General features: G+C 41.7%; 1 protein-coding gene across 7 annotated transcripts in view; it reads right to left on the bottom strand.

Moving 5' to 3' along the window:
• Positions 1–473: 473 nt before the first annotated feature.
• The window catches only part of IMPG2 (interphotoreceptor matrix proteoglycan 2), a 58,582-nt gene continuing 34,839 nt past the window's right edge, over positions 474–24,216 (bottom strand). For 5 of the 7 annotated variants that reach the window (XM_033005248.2, XM_033005251.2, XM_033005253.2 and 2 more), the window contains 13 exons: positions 23,865–24,026; positions 20,893–20,951; positions 19,502–19,519; positions 17,213–17,457; positions 16,505–16,587; positions 12,363–12,687; positions 10,132–11,900; positions 9,010–9,229; positions 7,627–7,837; positions 5,240–5,428; positions 4,864–5,062; positions 3,905–3,984; positions 474–3,018 (listed from right to left, as the gene is read on the bottom strand). In XM_033005248.2, the coding sequence (XP_032861139.2) occupies positions 3,006–3,018; positions 3,905–3,984; positions 4,864–5,062; positions 5,240–5,428; positions 7,627–7,837; positions 9,010–9,229; positions 10,132–11,900; positions 12,363–12,687; positions 16,505–16,587; positions 17,213–17,457; positions 19,502–19,519; positions 20,893–20,951; positions 23,865–24,026 (3,573 nt within the window). In that variant the 3' untranslated portion in view covers positions 474–3,005. The remainder of the gene's footprint in view (positions 3,019–3,904; positions 3,985–4,863; positions 5,063–5,239; positions 5,429–7,626; positions 7,838–9,009; positions 9,230–10,131; positions 11,901–12,362; positions 12,688–16,504; positions 16,588–17,212; positions 17,458–19,501; positions 19,520–20,892; positions 20,952–23,864; positions 24,027–24,216) is intronic. The other 2 variants (XR_004408926.2, XM_033005252.2) reach the window with 2 other exon arrangements.

The following is a 24,216-nucleotide window of genomic DNA, read 5'->3' as shown; positions in this document are numbered from 1 at the left end:
CCAGTTTGCTAGAAAGCTCTCAAATAAAAGGCAGGCACACAGTTCCTGAAGTGCTGTCAGTCTTGCAGCACGGCATGCTTGATCTCAGTTAGAATTTCCAGCCTGTTTTGGAATTTACCACTGTGGACTGGTGCCTTGAGGAACCCCAGAAATAGTATAGGCAGAATTTACACCCAGTGGATTTTGCAGTATGTGGCACTGGGGTCCAAAAGGGATTGCGGTATGTTTGAAATCCTCTGGCAAAGGGGCAGCTGGCAGAGTCCTGCAGGGCCTTATTTTCGGCTGTCTCAAGCCTTGAAAGGGGCCACAGAAGCTGATAGACCCATCCGTGTTCAGTAAATAACTGCTTTTGTCTGTGTTCTTAAATCAAGCCAAGTCCTTCAAACCTGCACTTCGTACTTTTAGCAAGTGAAAAACTGCACATTAACTGACAAAAAGTACTGGTAGATTTGTACACAGCTGGTTTTGTTTTGTTTTGTTTTATTTATGGCAATTTAGAGTTCTTTACCTTGGATTGGGAAGATAGCAAAGAAAGGAAGTTCATTAAATCCATCTTGGGGTGTTGTAAGATGCATCATCAAACAGTTCAGATGAAGAGGTTTGAAGGGGAGGGGGAACATTTGCTTTTGTTTTTAAGACTTCAGGATCACCTAAGTAACAGCATGTTTTGGCTCTTCGTTTAGAGCTGCAACGTCTTCAAAATGGGCAAAGAGCTCAGGTGAAAGCAAAGCACTCAGTTATGTGTTCTCTAGCATGAATTTTCAGAATATAGCCTTGTAAGTGATAACGAACTATATTTGGCACTTTTTTTAGCAAAGAAGTTTAACCAACTCTGTTTAAAAAAACACCCAAACTTTCTGATCCTACACGCACAACTCAGCGTGACAAAGATACCTTCTCTCTCCATAGCAATCTCACAGTCTCTACATTAATTTTACAGAAGAAAATATTTTGGAAATAAATCTTTATTGTAGTGAAAATCAGATACCATGATGTTCGTATGTATACACACACACACACAAAAAATTCACTGTAGAGACACTGAAATACCTCCCTCTCTGCGTAACCACCACTCGCCTCGGCGTGTGCACAGCAAATAGCAGAACAGCTTTAAAAGGTGCTGGACCCCAGCCGCCGCAGCTCCCAGGGCTGGGAACCCTGCGCCGGGATCGCAGGGCCCTGGTGCTGCCACGGGGGCGGGAGCTGGGGCTGGGCCCCAGCAAGCGGGCCAGCGGCTCCGGGAGCCCCTGGGCCACCCGGCAGAACGGTGCCTCTGTCTCCTGCCACCTGGTCACCACGGTATTTGGCAGCACCACGTCAGTCATTCCCTGCTGTCTTGCATCATTTGGGCTTACAGGGGTTAATGTAAGCATTTCTTGGACAGGCGTGTGGCTCTGATACCCGTTCCTGCCACCCAAGGCAAGAAGAAGCTACGCAAGCGATCCGGTGAGGCTCTCCCGCCCATCTAGAAGCATTGCACCGAAACGTGCGCCCGGGGAGCTAGGCTGCCTACAGCCCAGTAAGTGATTCTCACTCTTGCTTAACTCTAAAAAGTAGCAGGTGGCTGTTGGCACATGTGGGCCGAGAACTACAGACTTTGTAGAAATAACAAACAACTTGGCTTTGTCTGCTCACAGAAGGTAACATGAGGCTGAGTGCCCTGCCTACCCCTGACAGCTGTCCTAATGCCCCAAAGAAGAGACAGGGGCTGACTGAACAGAGCCTCAGCATGCAGTCAGAACTTTCTTCATTAACTGAAGATAAAACTCCGTTTCTGTACCTCCGAGGTCTCTACCTCAATTCAGCTATTTTAAAATGTTTCAGGCTGACTACTTCCGTTTAAGGAATTCTACAGTGACTTCTACTAAGCCAAGAATAATCTCTTGTTTTCCCTTCCCCGTAGGAAAGTGCTGCCATCTACCAAATACGCATGCACTTAAGTACCAGAGCCTGAGTCTGAAACAGAGCTCAGGGCAGGCTGTTGCCCAGTTCAGCAAAGAAAATTCAAATATTAGTTGGCTGAATTCAACACTGAGTAAACGCTAAATGTGTTTTTAAAAAGAACGGGCCCAAATGCCACTGTAGTATTTCATCATTAAACTATTCATCTTTCTATTTCAACAATCAAATCCATTATGTAAATAAGCTGGTAGAGAAATACACAACAAATAAATAATGTGTATTAACTTATAAACTAGCAAACAAATTGTCTACATACAAAAAAAAGTCAGTCACTTCAGCTTCGCTCAACGTTTGTGTAGAAGCCCTTTGTGCCGCTGCTTGTGTGTCTGCCAGGAACAGCTGGAGAATCAACCCTCCTGGCTTCAAACACGCTGCAGGGGGGCAGCGACAGGCAGGGGTGATGCTGAGTGTTTTGGGGAGAGCCTTCAGGAGGCCCGCAGTCACCCTGCCGTGGTCAGTTTTGCTAATGCCAGGTGACAAAATGTCCATCAGGCAGCTGTCCTGCAGAACAATTTTTCCAGCGAGGTTAGGTTTGTGTTTGTAACGGGAATGCCTTAAAATACTGCTAACCTATTTCTAGCACAGTAGTTCTCCCCTGCAAAGCATCTGCATGCAAACCAAATATTTGTTTCCACTAGTGCTTTATACCTGTGAAATCTCTACAGTAGCCTCCAGTGAGGGGATAGATGCCAGACAGGGATTTTAAATGTGCCTTTTATTTTGGTTGTGCATGTATCTTCTCTGACTTGAGGAGATCTTTTGCCTTGGTATAGAGATTTCCACTGTCTGTTTCAGAGTTAAAGAAACATGGACTTTCATAACCTCTGCCACTTCTGATCACCTCTTAAAAATTTCACAGAAAAGCCAGAAGTAATTGAGATAAACAGACATCTGTACATTTTAGCCATTCATTTAGAAAACATCTGTATCCATCCATGCAATGTTAAGACTATAAAGTAACTTTGCAGTTACATCTGAGCCCATTGCTATGGCAACATGGTAGTCTTTATCTCCCACATGCATTCTACTGATTTCTTTTTTTCTTAAAGCAGCTTCCTGAAATGAAAAACAGAGAAGCAATGATTAAGTTAGTCTCTTTCAAACACTGGATTCAAGACTTACGTGAGGCAGCCCTTACTACTTTCCAGCTGTGGAAAATTTAGACACTGATCCTTTTCAAGATGAAAAAATGAACTGACATGGAAAAATGTGAGCTGCTGTTATTTTCAATTAAAAAAAAGAAAAAGTAATATAGTTGATGATCTCGGAACTCAAGATTTTTGCTACTGTAGCTATTTTTAATAGGATCCCAAGGAGAATTGTACTACAGTCTTTCAAACTAACCTAGCTAGCTGTAACATGCTGCTTGCTACAGTGAGAGTACCGTCCATAAGAGTGTGTATGCTAATGATTAATTCCTTGATGGCCTTTGTTATGGTCAGCTTCCAGCAGAGCACCCAGCTCAGCTGGGTTCATTTTTTGGAATTGTAAGGTGTGTATTATGGTAGGTGCCCACCATACCAGACTAATGGTCCCTCGGGTTTTGGTCAGTTGCCAGGTCTTGAGAACTTAAGATAAACTGCCATGCTTTTAAATTTCTATTTTAAGTAGAACCCTAGGCCATAGTAACTGCACTAGGAGAGTGAAGAAGGTTCCATCTGTGCCTTCGAGGACCTAAACTGCTGGCAGTGCTTCTCTGACACCATTAACTTCAGGATTGCTCTTCACTGGTTTTAACATACCTCCTGGGGCTATCTACTTTTGACACTGACTATTTTAAGTACTTTAAAAGGGTTGAACCTCTTCAGAAAGCACGTTGAAATTTTAACCCCTAATGTCCCAGCATTTCTAGACGCTTCATGTGAAAAATATACTAATGTAGTAAAGGTCACATGAGAAAACATCAAAGGAGTTAGTTATGCAGGCAAGACATTTCACTCACATTTGGTGCTGCCTAACAAACTCTGCAAACTGCCGGTCTTTGGTGTAGAGCTCTATAATTCGAATTCTGTCCTGAATTTCCTAGAATACAAAAACCACAATTGTAAGTACATAATAGAAATTACAATACTACTGAAATAACTGATTTTTTGGAAAAAAAAAACTCCTATGCTTTGCTATTTTGAGGCATAGAGCTTGAAATTGGGCACTCCAATACTAAAATTCTTCTTTATGTTTTTGTCTTGTTTTTTCAAAGCACTTAATTGGAATCCAGTAATACTTTTAAATCAAACCCCGGGTTTGGACAGACTGTGGCATTTCAGCAGGCTTTAACAAAACCACTTTTCTCTCGTTGATACTTTGCCTACAAGCCCAGCTACAGGCTGGATTTACATCTCTCTCAGTTTCTTAAGGATCTGTCCTTAGCTCCTGGATGTAAATCCCTTCTCTTTAGCCTTATGGAGTAAACCCTGGATACAGGAGGAAAGGAGGAGGATGTGATCTAACTTGCATGTTATAGAAAGACCTGAGCTTTAAAAAAAGCAAGCAAGCAACCAACCAAAAAAAACCCCAAACTGTAAAAAGGCCTGGATGCACCGGCTTTTCACTGTATAACTACTCTTACATAAGGTAATTGCCATTAAAATCTAAAGGCTGTGTCAAGCAATATAGCAAGCGTCCCCGACTCCTGTGAACTTACTTGAGCAGTCAGCTCCTTTATAGCATGAAATTCATTGCGAGTCAGAACACAGCCAGCCCTATCTCTATACCTAATAGCAAGCAGGGAAAGAAATCCTTTCTCTCTTCTCTTAAGTAGCTGCAGCAGCCCTAGTTGGAATTTGTTTATCTAGGGCAAGGCCACCGAGGAAAGACCGGGCTGACCTCTCAGGGTACAGGTGTGGAATAAAGGTCTCGTCTACATGATCTTTTCCATGCCATTGTGAAAACAAGGTCATTTACCTCCTTAGTAAGCTCACTGTTTTCATAAATGTGCCTGATCTCTTCACTGCTGTAGTCTGTGGATGTCTCTACACTGGTAGAACTGTAGGACGTTAGCTGAGGGTACCGCCGGTAATAATGGCTGTAGCCAGTCGTATCACTTTCATACATGGGGTTGTATTTAACTGCGTTCTCAATGGACGAGAGGCTGTCACCCTGCCTGGGGGAGCAATAAACAAACTGTGAGCTTCGCTGCAGCCCGGAAGGGATTAAGGAGGCCTGGCATGTGGAGGCACCTGTGCCTCTTCTTGCTTGTCAACTGTGTGATGTAAGACTTAGGACAGAATTATCCTGATTGGAGCAGATGTGGTTTAAAATGTAAGATGGTGTCACTTACCCCTGTGAGTACTCAGTGTCACTTTTTGAGTACTGGTCTCGAAGTGTCCTGGCCAAGAAGAAGATGACAGCAGACGCCACAAGAAGGAATCCTGCCACAGAAGCAATTGCAATGCCCACCACCACTGGCTCAGACACGTATTCTTCACAGTGCTCTCCTCTGTACCACCAGTTCTCTCCCACACGACACCTGCAACAAAGAAATAGGGGAAATGAAACACCCACAGAAGCTTTAGTTCATATAAATGTATTCAGCTTCCTGTAATGATGTGCCCTCAGATAAGTCACCTCAGTAAATACCTTTGCATGTTCAAGCATCAACTTTCTTTTAGTATTATTACTATTAGTATGAACAGCCTTTTAGGTATAGAATTATAGAATGGGAAGGGACCTTGAAGACCATCCTGTTCCAACCCCCCTGCCATGGGCAGGGACACCTTCCCCCAGCCCAGGTTGCTCCCAGCCCCGTCCAACCCAGCCTTGAACCCTTCCAGGGAGGGGGCAGCCACAGCTGCTCTGGGCACCCTGTGCCAGTGCCTCACCACCCTCACAGGGAAGAATTTCTTCCTTATAACTAATAAAAATCTACCCTCTTTCAGTTTAAAACCATTACCCCTCATCCTATCTCACTCCACTCCCTGACAAAGAGTCCCTCCCCACCTTCCCTGTAGCCCCCTGTGAGCACTGGCAGGCCGCTATAAGGTCTCCCTGGAGCCTTCTCTTCTCCAGGCTGAACAACCGCAATTGTTGAATTGAGTGAAGATGGGTAAAATAATAAATGGATAATGCATTTGTGATGGAAAAGGCCTTTGGTTTTTGCAATTTAGGGTATCCTGTGATATGTTAAAACTGGAAGGTGTTTAGACTAAGTAAAAAGTTAGGTCTTGATTGAACCTTGGTACATAACATCTCAAACACTGTAAGGGTAGAAATCAGGTGTCTTGATTATATTGCAATGTAAATACAAATGAAGGTATGTTAAATAAGCAGAGTGCTTATAGCGTAGTGAACTCCACAATGGTTAAACAAAGGCATAAAATAAATTACTAGAAAGAAGTGTGCATCCAAGATTGTATCTTTGGAACGGTTGCCCAAACGAGCATTCAGCATTTCTGCCTCGCTGGGGTTTTGAACATGAGAACTGTAGTGTTAATACTGAATTTAAATATACCAGTGAAAATCCTATCTTTGCAGTATGTGTGTTTGGGAGTTCTTGCTATAAAAATTCAAGGAATTGTAAGGTACTGTGGCCACCCAAAACAGTGACCCGCATTACTACGAAACATGAGTAAATTAAGTCTTCTAACATCTGAAATAGTTTCTGAAACTAGTAAGCAATACTTTAAATTTTTCAAAAAGTTCTTAATAAATACTGGCCAGATCATGCTTGAAACAGATACTCGTCTGTTTCTAGTTAACGCTGTTATACAAATGATAAAATTTATACTACATCTGTGATAGTATCCATTTTTGTAGCTTCAAAAGTATTTTTATTTCTCCTGTTAACTGCTAGGACTCTAAGTTTGACTTCAGAGACATTCTAGGTAAGCTTTTTAAACCAAAAAAAAAAAACCCAACCCACACCTGAAGTAGCATAAATAACAGCTAGTAGTAGTCGTATTCTTTTTTTTGCAGTAAGTCTCCTACCTTTTGTTGACAAGTATATTTTGTTTTTAAAAATAGGCTGTTACATTGCTTGAAAAGGAAAAACTTAAGTGCAATGTCAGAGGGAGCATCAATTTGTCTCTATCTTGTACTAAGTCTTTTCTATTACCTGTAAAATATAGAAATCCTGTTCAAATGCATCTGTATGTTTTTTAAAGCAAAAATTTGAATCAGGGGCCCTGTGCCTTGATTTTTTTATGAACCACACAGGGTTTTTCCCAAATGACCAGTGATTTACTTTTATGACTTCTTTTTAACCAAGAGCACTTTTTAAAATACTTTTATGCTGTATGAATGTGCCTTTCAAATATAAATTTTTGTGATGGAATTAACGCTCTGACATTTTATGACCTTATCTAACGCTTTGCTATTTGAGAAAATCTCTGGAGATCAGTCACCTTCGTTGACCTTTGGGGACAGAATTTAACACCTGAGTATGTTCCATTAGTACCATTTCCCCTAGTTAGTTTTGTTTCCTGATGTTTCTATTCTATTCTATTAAAGAAATTTGTTACCATCTCATTTTGATATTTACAGAGGAAAACTGACAATATTGAGACTCCCACTCAGCAGCATAACGTGACTGATAATCATTGTCATCTCACTCGTTACACGTTGTCTTACAGAATACTGCACAAATCTTGTCCAGTGCCACAACAGAGGAGGAGATGACAGGGGGTTCTCACCCAGGAAGCCCATGCTTCACACAGCAGGGTGACCTACCTACAGATGGCCCCTTGCCCAGGGCTGATGTCGCACTTCCCGTCGTTGAGGCAAAAGTTTGGCTGCAGATCACAGATGCTACTGCACGGCAGCCCGTCGATGCTCAGGTACCCAGGGTTGCAGACGCACTCGGCTTCCCCACTCCAGCGATTTACTAAGCATTCTGAGAACTCATTGCAGGCCTGGAACTTGCAGGGATCTGCTTGCTCACCTGAGAATACACAGAGCAGAAGATAGTAACGATGGGGGCGAGCTTCCACTGAGGCGAAGCGCTGGCTGTCCGCTGCCATTTTCTGTGGTGGTCTCTTAGTTAAAATAATCCGCAAAAATCCAGCGTGTGTCTGTCCTGCGTAACAAAAGGTTCTGCTGAGGTGAGTAAGCACTAGGGAGTGTTCCACTGTCTGCACAGTGCATGTCGGTGCTATGGCTAAGACCACCCAACAAGCCAATCGAAAAAGCAAGTATAAAATGTTCTTTTTTCTTACTGGAACGTGCAGTACCTCAGATGTTCTCTTGTCTGCTGGAACTGTATTTTGCAAATGAGTAAAACACAGCTGATCTCCAGTATTTCTTGTTTCAGAAAACCTAGGCAGCATACAGGGGAGGGCAAGGAGACTTGGAGCACTCAGCACCTGCTGTGGGGTGATGTGCCTCTGCCTGCAAGGAACACAAGCTTGTCGCATTTGAGATCTCTCACTGGTATCAAGCTTGAGAGGGCTGGCATACAGTTAAGTGATCAATATCAGAAGATTTGTCATGCTAATTAGACCATCTTTAGAAGAGAGCTGCCTCAGAAGAACAGCTACCATTTGCCAACAGGTCAGCTGGGGTTTTTTCTGGTGTTTTTCTCTAACCTTTAATGGGAAATATTTCTGAGTTGCTTCTGTGCTAAACTACTGGCTAATCTGGACAGGGAAAAAACTTCCTCCCTGTATCAGAGGAGTGAACTAGGAGGGCCTGGAACTTTTTAGTGCTCCCAAGACCTCACCACAAGAGTGATGCAGCAGCTGTTACCTGTGCAGGTGCCCACCTGGTATCTAAAGAGGCCCCTGGCACCTGTGGGAGTGAGCACCCCCCCCCCCGTTCTCACCTCCCCCTCACTGCCCAGTGAAAGTGCAGTGGCATTACACAGAGTATTACATGAGCCACGTCAGGCCCCGTATTTCTATATAAGCCCTCTACAGTTTGCTCAGTCTGGGTCCCATTTTGATTTTCATCTCATGAGTCCCTTAACAGATTTGTATTTGTTTGAACTCTGTGAAAGACTGCCCAGCCTGTGAAAAGCAGGGGGCAGGCTCTGAGCTGCTGGGATCCTTAGTAAGTTCTTAAGCAGAAGTTGCTCTAAATCCCTTGCTCTAAACTGCATTTCCCTGCCCTCCTTACCCGATTCCACATCTAGGGAGTATTTATCGATGGCCAGGTTCATGGTGTGATATGCAGTGTTGCAGAAGTCTTCCAGGATCACGTACACAGCATTGGTGACGTTCCGAGGCACAGGTTTGGCAAATTTCATTCGACTGTTCACCACGATGCTGCCATTTCTGAAGTTCAGGATTTCCAAATTCTGGAAGCCTGTCAGATTTGACTGGAGGTAGGGCACCAGCTGCAACACAGGGGACGTGACAGAAAAGCTGAATCTTTGAATCTCTACTCAAGACAGTTGCGCTGTTATTGCATCAGACAGCAGGAGTCTGAATTATTTTATCCAAATCCCACAGCAAGGGCGTTAAAACTTTACCCAGTTGAGGCCCATGCTGGCAGCCTGTCAGGAGCCTGAGTACTTCAGGCAGTTCTTAAGAGTGTACCAATTCGCAGACAATTTTCAAAACCCCACGACTCAGTGGTACAATTCTCAGGACACGCGTGGTGTTCTCCCTTGATCTAAGCACCAGGCATTCTCGCCATTTCACAGGTATTTCCTTCAAGCCTGTCCCCCCTTCCCCCTCTCTCCTCTGCTCCCTTCGTCTCCCAAAACAAAATGTTCGTTTCAGTCAGGAGAGGGGAATTTCCCAGTTAAAATTTGGCAGTTGCTGTGGTGTAACTCCTGGGAGGCTTAGCTACCCACCAGTCAGTTTAGCAACAGGTTAGTTCCCTGAACTACCTCGAACTTAGGATGGATTGAGTGTGTTGCAGAAAGGTTACCTCATCACAGCCCAGATTTATTTACTTCTCTCTCCTGATAGACTAAATACAGAGCACTCTGGAGGTAAGTAAGGGGAGCGTTGTAGTGACTTCAGGGATACTGCTACATTTATTGACACTAGCAGAGCATTTGGCCCATAATGCTAAAAAGTTGCACTTTAGAGAGCCTGCTAACTGAATAGAAGACAAATGTTTAACACACCCCACCCGCCCCCATTTCCAGACAGAGTTTTTCCATGGAGGGACACAATACCTGTAAACACCAGACTTGAGTTGCTCTCTGCAAAAGAGAGCTGACAAACTTACTTACCAACAATTTTTGCCTACCTGGTACTGGACATTTAGCACAGAAGTGATTCTTACCAGTTCCAGGAATCGCTGCTCCAACGCTTTGTATTCAGGAGAGTTTTTATTAAACAGGTCCTCTGAAAACATCATGTTGGTGACCCGAAGACTGAAAAACACAACTAGAGCCCATGACGGGACAAGAGTATTACTGCGATTTTCATGTGTGGCCCAAGCCAGACTGGCCATCTCTGTGGACTGGACACGAGTTGTTAGCTCCACGTGACTTTCAGTCATGCTCCTTCCCTCCTCAGGCAGCTCAGGAGAGGAGTGGACAGTGCTCACACGATCCAGGTCCACTGAAACACCCAAGTCGCTCGTCGTTTCTTCTCCCACATTTGTTGAGGCAGCCACAGACGATGACGCCGTGGATCCCACAGGAGGGAGATGGGATGGAAGCTCAGCAGTGCTTGTTGTTGCACTCACTGTTACATAAGAGTTCATGACAGTGCTGAAGCTCATGGAAACATGTGTGTCGTGATCTGTACCCCCCTGACCAGCAAAGGCCTCTAGAACAGTGGTCTGATCCATTACAGAAGGAACTGCAGTTGAAACTTGAGTAGCAGTTGGCATTGCTGATTGCACTGTCTCATCTAATGAGTTACCTAGTACTCTGTCAGTGGGCCAACCATCAGCTGGTTTCATCACTGCTGATCCAGTAGTGTCTTGGCCTGCCAACGATGAATCTAGGGTTTGCTGCTCTTCTGTGGAAGCATCAGGGTACACCACGGAAGCATCAGGGTGCACCGTGGAAGGTTCTGCAGTCAGAATAGTTTCTGAAGAGCTTGTGTCCCAGTGGCCTATCATAGCATCTTCAGTTACACCTGGCTGCTCCACTGTGAATAGTTCTTCTACCATTGTCCTGTCTTCAGTTTGGTGGTCAACTGCTTCAGAAATGATGTTCTGACCTACACTGGACTCTGTGGGCTGCTCCATACTGATGGTCCCTGTAGATGTAAGGAGACTGCCTTCCACAGACAGACCTGTACTGTGTGGTGAGACAGGGATCTCTCCGGTTGGCATGTCTACAAAGGAATGGTCCACTGAAGGCTCTAAAACCAGTGATGGTTTAACAAATGAAGAATCATATGTGCTGAATATTTCTGTCTGTGTAGATGGCTCCACAGATGATGGCTCTTCTGTCTGTAACAGAGGTACCCGCTGAGTTGCAGTCTCTGGAAGGACAAATATTTCAGACTCATCGAGGAAATCTTCTTTTATATTGGCCATACCTTCATTCTCATCTTTGGAAGGATCATTATCTAATTTACTCTTAGAGTTAAGAATATAGTCTAAGACCATGCCTTCAGGAATGTCCTTAGTTCTGATTAACAAAGACTCATTGTCATCTTCAAGCCAGCCATCAGGACCAGGGTATAAAACTGGTTCGAGTGTTGCATCTTCCCAAGGCCAATTGCTTGATTCCGTTTCTTTTCCTGAACCATCAAAAGCTGAACCAGACCCATCATCATATATAACTCTATCTCCAAGATATATATGAGTTTCATCTTCCACGGGGTGTACTTCTAAGGGAAAAGGAATTTCTTCCACAGACTCATGCAACACAGAGTCTGCATCATTACTGCCTGCAGGACTACCCGGAGTTACTTCTTCCTTCTCAGCAGATGCTGTTTCTTTAATATCATTCTCTGTGACTGTTGAAGAGGCCACTGTTGGTGCAGAAAGCAGAGGAACTCCATAATCATCTGGAGCTGGAAGTTCTTCAGGCACGAGGTGAGGAGGACTTGAAGGCAAAAGGTTTTCAGATAGTTCATTATCTTCAAACACTAAAAATAAAAATAAATTTTCAATTAGTTGTTGCTTATGATAAAAAGTGTCAAATTACATTAATTATATTGTCTGTAGATCTGTATTCAGCATGTTTCCTGTAATATATCCTGGCCTCTAAATGCCAAAGTCAGAAGGACCCCTGCTGACCTCTCCCACTTTTCATTCAGATGTTCTATGGGCAGAGTCAAGATGTACAAAAATACTTCTGTGCGATTACAAAAGTATCATGTGTGTACCATTTCCTGAAGGGATAAGCAGGCAGTATTAGCCGTTACAAACATTCTACTTTAGCATATTGTTCTTGGATACATGCACACGTGAAAGGTTAAAAACTATCAGAGAAAAATAGTCAGTTTTTTAGATCTTTCTGAAAAGTCACCTTAGTGAACTATACCTTGGGTGAGTGTCAGGAAACACTGGCATCCAGATTTAAGCTTCAGTCAATGGCATTAACTTACCATCTAAGGAATTTGGGGCTGAAATCCATTCCAGAGAGTCCACGGAATCATGCCCTAACACTGGTGCAGTGACCAAATGAGGAGTCCAATTCCCATCCTCTAAATTCAGCCCATCGGGCAAAGAAGTGACATCAGCCTCTGAGAAGAGCAGAGCTTCGGCTGCCAAACTGGCCTCGGAGTCCAGATTTTCTGGTCTTGGCCGGATTCCATTGTCGTTGGACTGTTCACTATCTGAAGTAGAATCTGGTTTGGTGAAATCAAAGGGCAAGGTATTGCTGACAGTTGACTCATCTGCCGAAGGCCGTTCAGCTAAAAAGGTGCTGTCCTGGAACATAAACCCACTATTAATATTTCCACTATTACAGGGGAAGTACTGGCTGCCCACATTGGGCTGAACACATAGAGGGCGTTTACAGCAGCCAACACCAAAATCTGGTACTGCTGCCTCTGTGAGAAGGTAACGCACGGCAGCAGGAGGGGCCACGCTGGGAGGACTGGCAAATATACACCCTTTGCTAATTATGGGCACTGTACGTGTAAAATGGATAGCCTTGTGACATACATTTCATGTACAGTCATGTCCACTAAAAAGCGGAAGAAGCTGTTCAGGTGGGTTGCTGCTTCACTTATGGTATTAAGAGATTTACCATTTATACCCACCCAATCTCCTTCCCTTTGCTGAAAAAAAAGCATCTCTCCATTTCTGCTTAAATCAAAGATGAACGAGCACAGTACTGCCTGCCTTCCTAAAGAATGAAGAGGTCTTAGCTGTTATTCCTCAGCTACATAATCATTACAGTTATTATAATATTACTGTGTTATGTAGAACAGTTTAGAAACTGAACGCATGCATGCCCTATGGTCATTTATTGCTACCTTTTGGTATGTGGGTATGAGAACCCAAGAGGGAAACAAAGACCATGATGTAAAGAAGAGTGTTTAGAACCAGGAATAACTTTAGTCTCAAAGCCAAGATGCCTGTGCAGGGAAAAAAAAAAAAAAAAGAAAAAGAAAATCTATCAGCAGTAATGATGAACAACAAACAGCATGCACGATGAATTTGCAAACTGTTTGAAATATGAAAAATGAATTTGTTCTTAAATCTCCAATTTGCATACCATTTACTTACTACTCCATACCTCAATCATCATTTGGTTTACAGTTAGGGTACTTAGCACATTTCATCTTTGAATAGTAATCTACTACCACTGTGTCACATGAGGTAATTATATGGGAAAAACCAATTAAGAGATTAAGTTATTTGGTCAAGGCTACAAAAGCAAGCAGGCTGCCCAAACCCCAGAAATTAGCGCTCTCACATGGGTACCTGCCCACACATCAGTGCTGTGCAATGGTCTGATACGGACAAAAAAAAACCCTTGGGGTATGAAAAGCTGCCAGACAATTTCAAGAAGCATCAATTCACTAAGAACTAACCAATTGCTGATGGTGACTTGTAAAGTTAAGTGGGCAGTGGACACAGGTTTCTGTAATACATCGTACAGTTCAAAACCATTTAACCATTTCTGTAGCTCACCACTCCTGTCTCATCTATTCCTTTTACTTGACCAGCATGAATAAGAGGAAGATTCCAAATACTTTTCGATTTGAACTTTTACTCCTGGTTGAAATGTGAGTAAATTAAATTTTCAATTTCATTCAAATGGCATTTGAACACTTTAGAAACAAGCCAGGTAAGGTATTTTTATTAATTTATTTGTCTGTCTGTATTAATCATATTTTTATAGGCAGTTGTTATTCCGCCACAGACTCCTCATATTTTTTAGTTTATATGGTAGCAATCAGTTGAAAAGTATATATACCATATAGACATGTGTTCCAGCAATTACCTTTTTTGGCAAAATTGACCACTATAAATAAAGCTGAAAAAGAAAAAAGTTACTGTGCAAGATTAGAAATGAATTACATATATAAATTCCATGAAGAATGAATAAGGACTACCAGCAATAGCTTCTCAATACTTTTTTTTTTTTTTTTTTTTTTAATGTGAGCATTTAGTTGCCAGGGATTACACTTCATCATTTATTTGAATGTGGATAGATGTTCCTATGACAACTAATATTATTCAAAGATTCTTGTTACAGTGCAATATATTATATTAACAAGTTTAATATCATATTGGCAAGTTCTGGTTTTCGCTAATGTCTTTTGAAAGCCTTACAAATATGACAGATCACTGCAAACACAGAACCTCCTCCCTGATTTTCCATTTTCTGCTGCCAGAAAGGCATTGTATTCAGCAAGCCAGAGCATTCTACCTGTTACAACTCAAGAGAAATAACAAGAAAATACAGATTTCAAAAACTAGACTTGATTTCGTTTCTTCACTTAAGAGAGCTGTAAAACTCAAAGAAAAGAATGACTGATTAGTTGGTACCATCTGCTAGCAATTAGATGGTGAAGTCAGGATAGTCCCACATTATGTCATGAGTACGTATGATAACACAATTCCAATTTATTTTCAAATCAGCTAAGAAAAACAATAGCAAAATTATTTTTCATAGGTAATAGTTCTACTTAACAGTATCTACTTGAACCATAAAGCTTTGACATCTGTGGAAGTAACTGACTTGTTTCAGACTTGTTTACTGTCTAAGCACATTTATGGTTTTCTGAAGTTTATCTGACGTTACTTCCCAAATTATCTGTGTATTGCAGACTCTACACAGCTGTTTTTCAGATATACTCAATATCCTCTACATAATCAGAGTTTTTGACAGAAGACATAGATGACATTATTCATAGTCCATGATTAGAAAAACGTAACTTCCTGAATTTTTTCTTGTACATACTATTCCCTAAAACTGGTTTAATATTTATTATTGCAAAGCTACCTCTACTCTAAAATCTTCTTGCCTGCACATCTGTCAGAGTATCCACAGATAGAATGTAAAGAAGGCAGAATTCTTTGTCTTACTAAAATAAACATCTGCAACATTTTAATCTAGCTAGATAGGTCTAATAAAGAGAAAGCCCTTTACTGAAAGTCAACTTAAACTCCTGTTTATGCACGCTATGTTTAAGGCATTTATGGCAAATCCATATAAATTTGCATTTTAGACATCAATGATTAGTTTTTAAAACTCAGGGAAAACTGGCATGAAATTAAGGATGTTATACCTGCGACCGTTCTGACAAGAATATTTGGGTTCTGTGCTTCCATTGAAGCTATTTTGCTTCCATAAAGATTTCAGACGTTGGCCTGAAATTAAACGTGTCTGTGTTTACGACATCATCTCATAATTAACCTAGCAAAAACCTACCGTCAAGCATAGGTGGACATGAATTCTGTGGCATGAACTAAGCTCATTTCTTCTTGGAAGGCACATCCATGTTTCACATGAGACTGCAGAGCAGAAACCTACAGGATAAATCCTTAAACCTAGACAATGCTCCACCACTCAGAAATTGTAGCTATTGGCAGAACTGATTTAATCTCAGTGCTGCTGGCACCTAACTTGGTATCTCTGCTCAAAGCCCCTTTGCATTGTACAGACATGGTCAGGGATACCAAGTCTCCTGTCCAAGGGGGAACTTCAGTCTATGTCCTGGGTTGTTCCAGAGGTAATCAGAGGAGATAATTACAATTTCAAGAGGAAAAAAAAATAGAAACCACTGCCTATTATTTTTCTGTGTTTCCTTTGCTGGCATTAAGGGGATGGACATACTTTTAAAACTGAACTGAGAACTTCCAGTGAAAGCAATACAGTAACAAAAGGAGCCCATGAAACTTACCATTTTAGCTCTTCTAGCAGCCAGTTTTAGTGCTTACATCTATTTCTGGCTTTCCAAAGAAAGGTAGTTTTGTGGGAAGAATCATGTCTTTAGAGCAATTTACAGTCTAAGCATTATGGGAAAACCAGTCAGAGTTCCTGTACAGCCAGGAACACAGTACTGCCATGTAATAAAGATGATCACAGAAAATGGTTGTGCAACAGATCTCAAATTATCAGATGTGAGATTTCACCAGAGGTTTTCCTCCAGTTTGAGGTGTGCCTTCATTTCTACTTATCCTGCATGAACAAGAGGATAGAGATGCTCTGGGTGCTGGCTGCGATTCTGCCTTGCTGAGTTAAGATGTTCAAAAGCATCCAAAGGCCACTGCTCAGAACCATACTCACATCAAACTCTGGGTGCTGCAGCACAACTGGATGCTCAGTAATCCAGGATGGGTCTTCTGGTGTAAGGTGCAGTATTTCTTTCACTGTGGAAATATAAATACTTGGGATCTAAAGGCTGCAGTAGCAGTGTGAGGAAGTCGTTTTGGAAGGCTGACTGAAAAACCCTCCATCAACCTTGGATTTGTGAGCAAAATCTTTACAAAGAGTTTACCAGAGATTTCGTTTCTGGAAATGCCCCCAGACCACTGACGGGAAGTACAGAGGAAAGATGAGAACAGAGGGGTGAACAGCACTCCTCTGCCACCTCTAGCAGCATCGTTGAATATTCAGCAATAAACCAGGTATTTCCATTGTGATGCTCAAGGCCAACACAGGCATACTAAGCTGAAGGTCATCTTGGTGCAACATGCCTCATGTGAACCACGCTCCCCCCTTCTATTCCTGTTAATTTTTGGAAGCGTTACTGAAATTGCACACCACAAACCTCAGTGTCAGAGGAAAAAAGAGGCTAATCTAATGGATTAAGAATGGGATACTATGGCTAAAGACCTGGCCTGGTTAAAATCAAAGCAAAACAACCTACACCACAGTTGGTTTGGTTGTTTCTTTTTAATTATTCAGAGGGCAGCTGAATAATTCACTCATCTGAGATTTATTTTATAAAACTTTAGATGTGTGGACCACTGATGCATCATAATTAATACTCACCATCAGTAAATTGGAGAGAGTTAAAGTCTAAAGTCAAGGAATTGTTTTCAAGCAGGGCATTTTTCTGGAGGATTTCAGCAATATAATCTCGGAAATCACTGATGGTGTAGACAGCTGTTGGATTATCCTCTATGCCCATAAAGGAGTTGTCCTCCACCTTGTTGGAATGAAGGTTAATCAGGTCCCAGGTGGCATTGCTGATGGCTTTTCCATCAAATGTGACAGCACAGTGAACTTCCACCCCACTTCAGTTGTACAAAGAGAAAGAGAACACAGATGAGAGATGCAAGGTTTCCTGATGTATAGCAAACACTGTGATATCCTTTTCCCAAGAACCTGTGTCAATACTCCTTTTAAATATAAAAATATATTGCTTTCAGAGTTTCTAAATCAAACCAATTTAATCCTTTTCACACCCGTGTCTGCCTGCCTGTGCTTTCCACTTATGCAAAGTTCTCAAGAAAAAGGCTACCAGAACCTGGCATCTGGTCGGGTCCCAGCCCTGTATTTCTACTAGCGAATGGGAGACAGACCACAAGCAGACCAAACCGTTGGCTTTCTGCCGTCATTATTAATGGGCCCACCGGCATACAGCGGTGTGAGTGATGACTTTAAGACATGCCAATGATGGGAATGGCTCCGAGGTACGAAAACAGCCAGGAGAAACAGGCTGGCTGTAATAGCAATCTGCAGTAGCAGCAGGGAGCCCTGATCACTGTCACTGTGCAGTGTCAATCTGCTTGAAATAATGTCTTTAATAGAAAGGAAATGGTATTTAATACATCTTAAAATTCTGAACATTTTTCTAGACTCATTTGATCATTATTCTTTAAGTTCTATATCTGTGTATAGCTTAGCTTTTTCCATATTAACTCTTCCCCCCTTTTCTTAATTTTCTTTTCTTGAATACGTCTGCATGTCCTTTCCCACCTGACAGCGTAGGCAGCAATCAGATTTACCATACACTGGGCATACAAACAAGGGAGCTTTAGAAAAATATGTTTTGGCTGTACACTGGGCACAGCAAGAAAATGAAGTAATCTATGAAGTGTTAGAAGAATGTGCTCCAAAGACAGGTTTTCCTCATTCCACAGAGCTGGCCTGGGTTACCGAAGTAATGGCTTTGTTCGGAGAAGTCTCTAAAGCCCCAGCACCAGATAGTACAGAGACACAATCAGCAAACACACTGACTAAAAGTAGGAGCCTGCTGGAGTTTTGCTGCTGGCTCTATCATTGAAATGAGCCCACCACAGGCTCACCGTGGGCACTGACTGTCAGCAGAGGAAATAAAAAAGGACAGCGGTAGTGAAAAGGCACAGCAAAGATGGAATACAGTATGCTCCTCAAGCGTAGCATTTAGATTTAATACAACTGTGCTGTCAGTTACAGTTAATAATTCCTAACCAATAACTACAACACCATCATCTGTCTGGAAAGGGCTAAAACATCTGGTGCTTGGAAGATAGCCTTTGTGAATAGTTGCATGCATCTTAGCCTGCAGAACTGCAGAGTAGTAGAGGGTGGCTTTAAGTCACTGTTGTTTGTGAAGAGATTTTTGTTTTCTAGCCATTCTTCTAAAATTAAAGTGCTTATTCTCTGTAAAACTGTTTGTGTAAACTGGTTATGCATTTGCTGAGAAAGACATAAAAGAAAATAATACATCGATTAAGTTAAAGGCTGTAGTTAATTTTCTGTCTTGTGAAATTCTTAAAAAACAAAAGGAGGAAAATTTTGGATGCTTAACCTGCATGTGTCTGACGAAAAACAAGTCCAAACTGATCCCATCATCTGCTAAGGAACTTTTATAAAACTATAGCTAAGATGTGCAGCACCTCTGGCCTTGAAGTAGCTAAGCCAACTACCGTTGCTGAAGAACTGTGGTTTTCTTACCTGTTTTAATTTCTATAATAATCAACATCCCGTATCTATTCAAGACTTTGCTGCGAAGTATAAAGACCCTGAGTCATCATTAAGCAATTTTGTTTTCTCCACAAAAGAGACTCCTATACACAGGTTAGCCCAGTAGCTGACTTGTGTTTAGGAAGATTTTCCCCAAGTCGATTTTTATGATTAGGACTTCAATAAGCAAATTAGGTTAATCCATAATCAAAACAGATCAGTTACTTGCAGTTTCTGGTAAGACACCACCCCCCCCCCCTCATAATATTTATGCTGGATAACTATCTCGCTCTGGAGCCAGAACTACAAATCCCCAAACCAGTGTCCTCCAGCTAAACATGTTTTTCCATCTGTATTATGTCAGTATCTATAAAAAAAGTTCTCTTTTACCTGTCCTCCTCAGGAGAGCTGAATACAGAAACAAAGCAAAACACAACAGCAAAACCTGTTAAATCAATTTTATCATTTTCTTTAATTTGTTTCGGTATTCTACAGGGCACACAGATTTGAAGAAGCATACAGCAAAATAGTTTTACGTTGCATAGTTATTCTGCTACATAACAAACTGTTCTGCTTTTACTGAACTGGTATTTCCTATTGGTCACAAGGAATCAGCAGAGCAGAGCCATCTCACTGTATTGCAAATAATGCAGCTAACTTGCTGTCAGTACCAAGAAAATCAAGGCTCACTAATTCTACCTAAAACTCTAGCTGACAATTTTTTTTGTCATGCACAGCAGAGCACAGAGCTCTTTGCCAGAAGTACCAACCTTTTACGTGCCTTCTCAAATGAACCAATAGCTTCCAAATGTATTAGGCTGCAGATACCAAGGTGGAAGGTTTTGCTGCCTTCCAGGCTGGAAACTGAACATGGTGTAGGATTCCAACCATAAAACCGTTCTCACTATAGCTGCTTTGTTACCTGCATATATTCTAGCTAGAATATTCCAGCCAATAAATTCTAAGAAACACAGTTTACAAAGTCTCAAAGAAAACACAATTTAGCTTAACTCATGAACAGTCTCGTTAGATCCTGAAAATTATATCCAGTCCACTCAAGAAAAATAATAATTTGTAATCCATGTACCCAAAACTCAGATGTCAGATGTTTGATGGGTAATATGCAGGATCCCCTTTTTCCCAAAAATATCTTAGAACACCATTCTGAATGACAAATTGATTTGAGGAAACTAGTCTTTAAAAAAAGTATTTATAATTTATAAGAGAGTTAAAACATTGCATATCATTTATCAAACTATTCACCCACCTTTGCTGTGATTAAAGGGAGAAAGACCTTTACGTATCCCAAACACCAACCTTTAGAGTTATCCTAAATTAACACTAAGAAGTTGACAAAAAATTTAAGTACACCACATTTTTCCAAAAAGGTTTCTGTGTTGTTCCTTGTTTAATTCTAGGACATGTCAACAGTACTAAGAAGTATCAGCTAATAATTTTAAATTAGAAAATCTCTCTCTTAAAATTAAGATAGAATCTTGAATAAGAATGCCTTGTCTTAAAATCAAGGCAAGCATATCATGTGAGATTCTCTGGTGGATGCCAGGAGCAAAAAAGAGATGATTACGTTTCCATACCGTTCTGTATTTCTATTTCAACCTCTGTACATAGAGGTACCAAATATGAAAGCACTTGTCTTTTGGTTAGTACATCCTAGGAACTCCCATGCACATTCCCGACATTCTTCCAAGTGTGGTGCCAGCACATCACACCATCATACATGATAAGTTTCAGTCACCACATATGCATCAGTATCTTCTTACCTGTAATCCAGCACATGGATGCTTTTGTATCCCGGTAGTCCTTCAAATACACTTTCAATCTATTTTGAGGGGAAAACAAAAAATTAACACAGATTTACTCCACCCTACTCATTTAATGAAAAATCAGAAAGTACTGTCAACATTTTCTAAAATGGTATCTAAGCTGTTACATCTAATAGAAAGAACAGTTGAATATTCTCTCTTTTTATGAAAGAGCTTTTGTGGCACTGTTTTATTATTAGAAAAGGAAAAGTATGAAGAATAGCATCCAGCATCCCCCAAGAACTGTATAGAAACATTCAAAGGGGGGGAAATTCAAAGACTCTGCTGCAGAGATCTGCAGTGCCCATAGCAGACTACGTTCTTTCTCTTATTTATGCAGTGTAAACCCTTCTCTGCCCAAAAGGTTTCCATTACCTCACAAACTTTTCTGGATTAAAAAGAATTCAGGAAAATGCTTTGGACCTTATTAACTTAAACAAGAGGGGCAGCAACCGCCACAGGCACAGGGACCTGTTGGACTCCTAAGTGGCACTAATGCATTACATAGTGTAAAACATGGCTCATCTCCACTGCCCTGAACGTGCAAAGGGCTCAGGAGTGATTGGAAGTGCTGCTCAAAAAAGACAACTGAGGGCAGCAAAATGGCAGCACATCCAGGTCTAATTCAACAGTCAACCGTGTTACACGAGACAAAAACCAGAAATAGAATATTGAAAGTTCATGCCGTTTTTGTTTTTTTTTTCTCCCAAAAGATCCTTGCCAGTTGAGGATTATTTTTTACTCCTCAAATTCTTCTTCCCCTCCCCAATCTCCCTATTTTTAAACTGTCTCTGGTGAGACTTAAACAATCAAAGTACTGCAGACTTGCTCTTTTTTCAAGAGCTTCTTTATCCAAGCACAGAGAAAACCAGGCAAGGGATCAAAGGAGTGGAACATCTACGCGCCAGGTGGACCCTGTCCCATCTGACATTTCTTCCACACACACACACACTATGGCATTGCTACTTGGCCACACAACTAGGAAAATTAAGATGTCTAGCCTATGCTAGCAACTTGTGACAGTTGTGGTGATGCTTTCTGGCTGCAGTGAAGAGTACATCTCTTTCCCATCTGGCCCAGGGTCTGGCCCAGGGTTAGCCCCAGTGAAAGGGATTCAGAGAACCCCAACTAAATGGGATTAAGGAGGAAGCAAAGCTAGAGGAAAGATAAGCCTCATGATATGCTGCTGTGTGGCACCCCAGATGCCTCTCCCAAGAGAAAGGAAGACAAACTCTCTGCCCCAAGAAAATGATGGCAATAAAGTTACCATCATTATAGACAAAACAGAAAAAAGTATTGTAAACAACAGGTAGAGGAAAGTTAGGAGACAGCAGTGTGATCGTATTTCAAATATGTATTTGTATTTTGGTGGGCCAGTAACTTTATTTGTAGCATACAAATTAAAACATTCAATTTTAATTAAAATGAAATTAACTTGAAATCGAGTTTTAATAAATAATGCATATATGTGTACATGTATCTATATGTTTATACACACATGTATTTTTCCTTCGAAGAAGGTGCACAGCAGTCTAAACCATGGTTCGTTCCCACTGACTCCAATGGGATTTACACACGTGTTTAAGAACTGGCTGGAGGGTTTCAAAATGTGCTCACATACACTGCTGATTCTAGGCATAAATGAGGAGCAAAAGTTGTCTTGGCAGCCTGGATTTCAGAGAGTATCTCACTGCAGTGCACAACGATTCATTCAAAGAAATGTCGCTCCTGAGCTGAAATAATGACTGAGCTCTGCTGTCTGCCACTTTTTTCCCCCATCTATCACCTACTCTGTACAGACAGATTCTCTAGACTGATGCCAGAGTTTCTTCTACAGTCCAAAACCTGGACACCGTGTCAATGTTAAGATATTCTATATCCCGTTTCACTGCTCAGCCCCTTCAGAAGATGGACCTGTACGCCTTCTGCCTGCACTCCGCGTCAGCACTGTGCCATACCTGAATTGCTGGAGCTGCTTTCCAGCACTGCCTCAGCACTGGCTGATGGCTCTGAACCGCAGTCGATTCGTGCCCTGCCAGCTGAGAGTGTGGGCAGCCTGGTTTGCTAATTCCTTCAAATTATCTTCCTCACTCCCCAGTTTCAAACCAGCTACATTACAGAAGAATTCAAACTGGACAACGAGATTAGAAAGCACCAAAATAAACTCTAGGCCGATTGGTCACTAGGGAGATGTTAAATTTATCTTTAAAATTGAAGATTTTCAAGTTCTAAAAGTCTAAGAACTAATGAAGTTGCATCAAGAGGCAAACGAGAATCATGTCACTTCTCTGAGAGTTTAAAAGCTCTACTGCAGTAAGGCAGACAGGGAGAGGTACCGAAAAATTCTGACAGGATGGTAAGGCCAAAGTCAGACCTGGTAGAAATAGGTCTTTAAAAGGACTAAAATAAGTGGAAATGTTTTTCATTTATTAATAACATCTGGCTTAGTTTCTTTTGCTAACATGGGGCAAAGCAAATCAAGGAAATCAGAAAGCGGGGTGGGGCGGGGCAGGGGGAGAGAGCGAGCTGTCCATCAGAAAGGTTCCATTTAGATTATGTCCCCATTCAGGGGTTCAGCATCATTTTCTATTCCTCCCAAAAGCATACTTTTACCTCTTCTTCCTGCAAAAATGATTGCAGGCTATTTCATGAGCAACACAGAAAGAAAACTAGAGTGATTGGTCTTTGGCAACTGGTATGCTACCCACAATCAAGGTATGGCACTCCTCAGCTTCAGAAAGGCAGCATGTCAGACAGAATGGTGTATTCTCACAGCGGGTGAGTATTTTCCAGCCTGCCTCAGGCAGCAAAATCCCTAAGCTGGTTCTGCAGATCCCAGGAGAAAAAGGCAGCCCTAACACAAGTGCCATGTGCTACTATTGCTTTGCAGAGCCAGCAAAAAGAAAAAGGAAGTCCAGGAAGGTAATCACCTGAGGAATGAATTGTGCAGAGAGCAGCTGATGCTTCACAGCAGCTGGGTCGCTCAGTTCCTCACTGTACTTTTCACCAGCAATCAAAATGCGGAACTCGATCATCTGCTCAGTTACAGGTCTCACTAGCTTCTCATCCTCCTTCTTTATCTCATTATTGATCTGGAAGGCGAAGAAGAAGGGAGAAAACAAGAGGTGATTTAATGCCTTTTGTTGTTGTTTTGCCCTCTGTTTTTTTTTTTTCCAATTAAAAAAATCCTCGTTACTCACCACAGATCAGATTCCCTATCCTGGATTTTCTCCATGTTAAAAGCATCCCTAGGTATGTATGTACATATGGTCTGCCATCTGT

This window comes from Tyto alba, unplaced genomic scaffold (assembly GCF_018691265.1).
Source record: "Tyto alba isolate M040663 unplaced genomic scaffold, T.alba_DEE_v4.0 Super-Scaffold_14, whole genome shotgun sequence".
In the NCBI taxonomy this organism is placed as follows: domain Eukaryota; kingdom Metazoa; phylum Chordata; class Aves; order Strigiformes; family Tytonidae; genus Tyto; species Tyto alba.
Note: the sequence above shows the minus strand (reverse complement) of the source record. Positions and strands in the feature narration are given on the sequence as shown.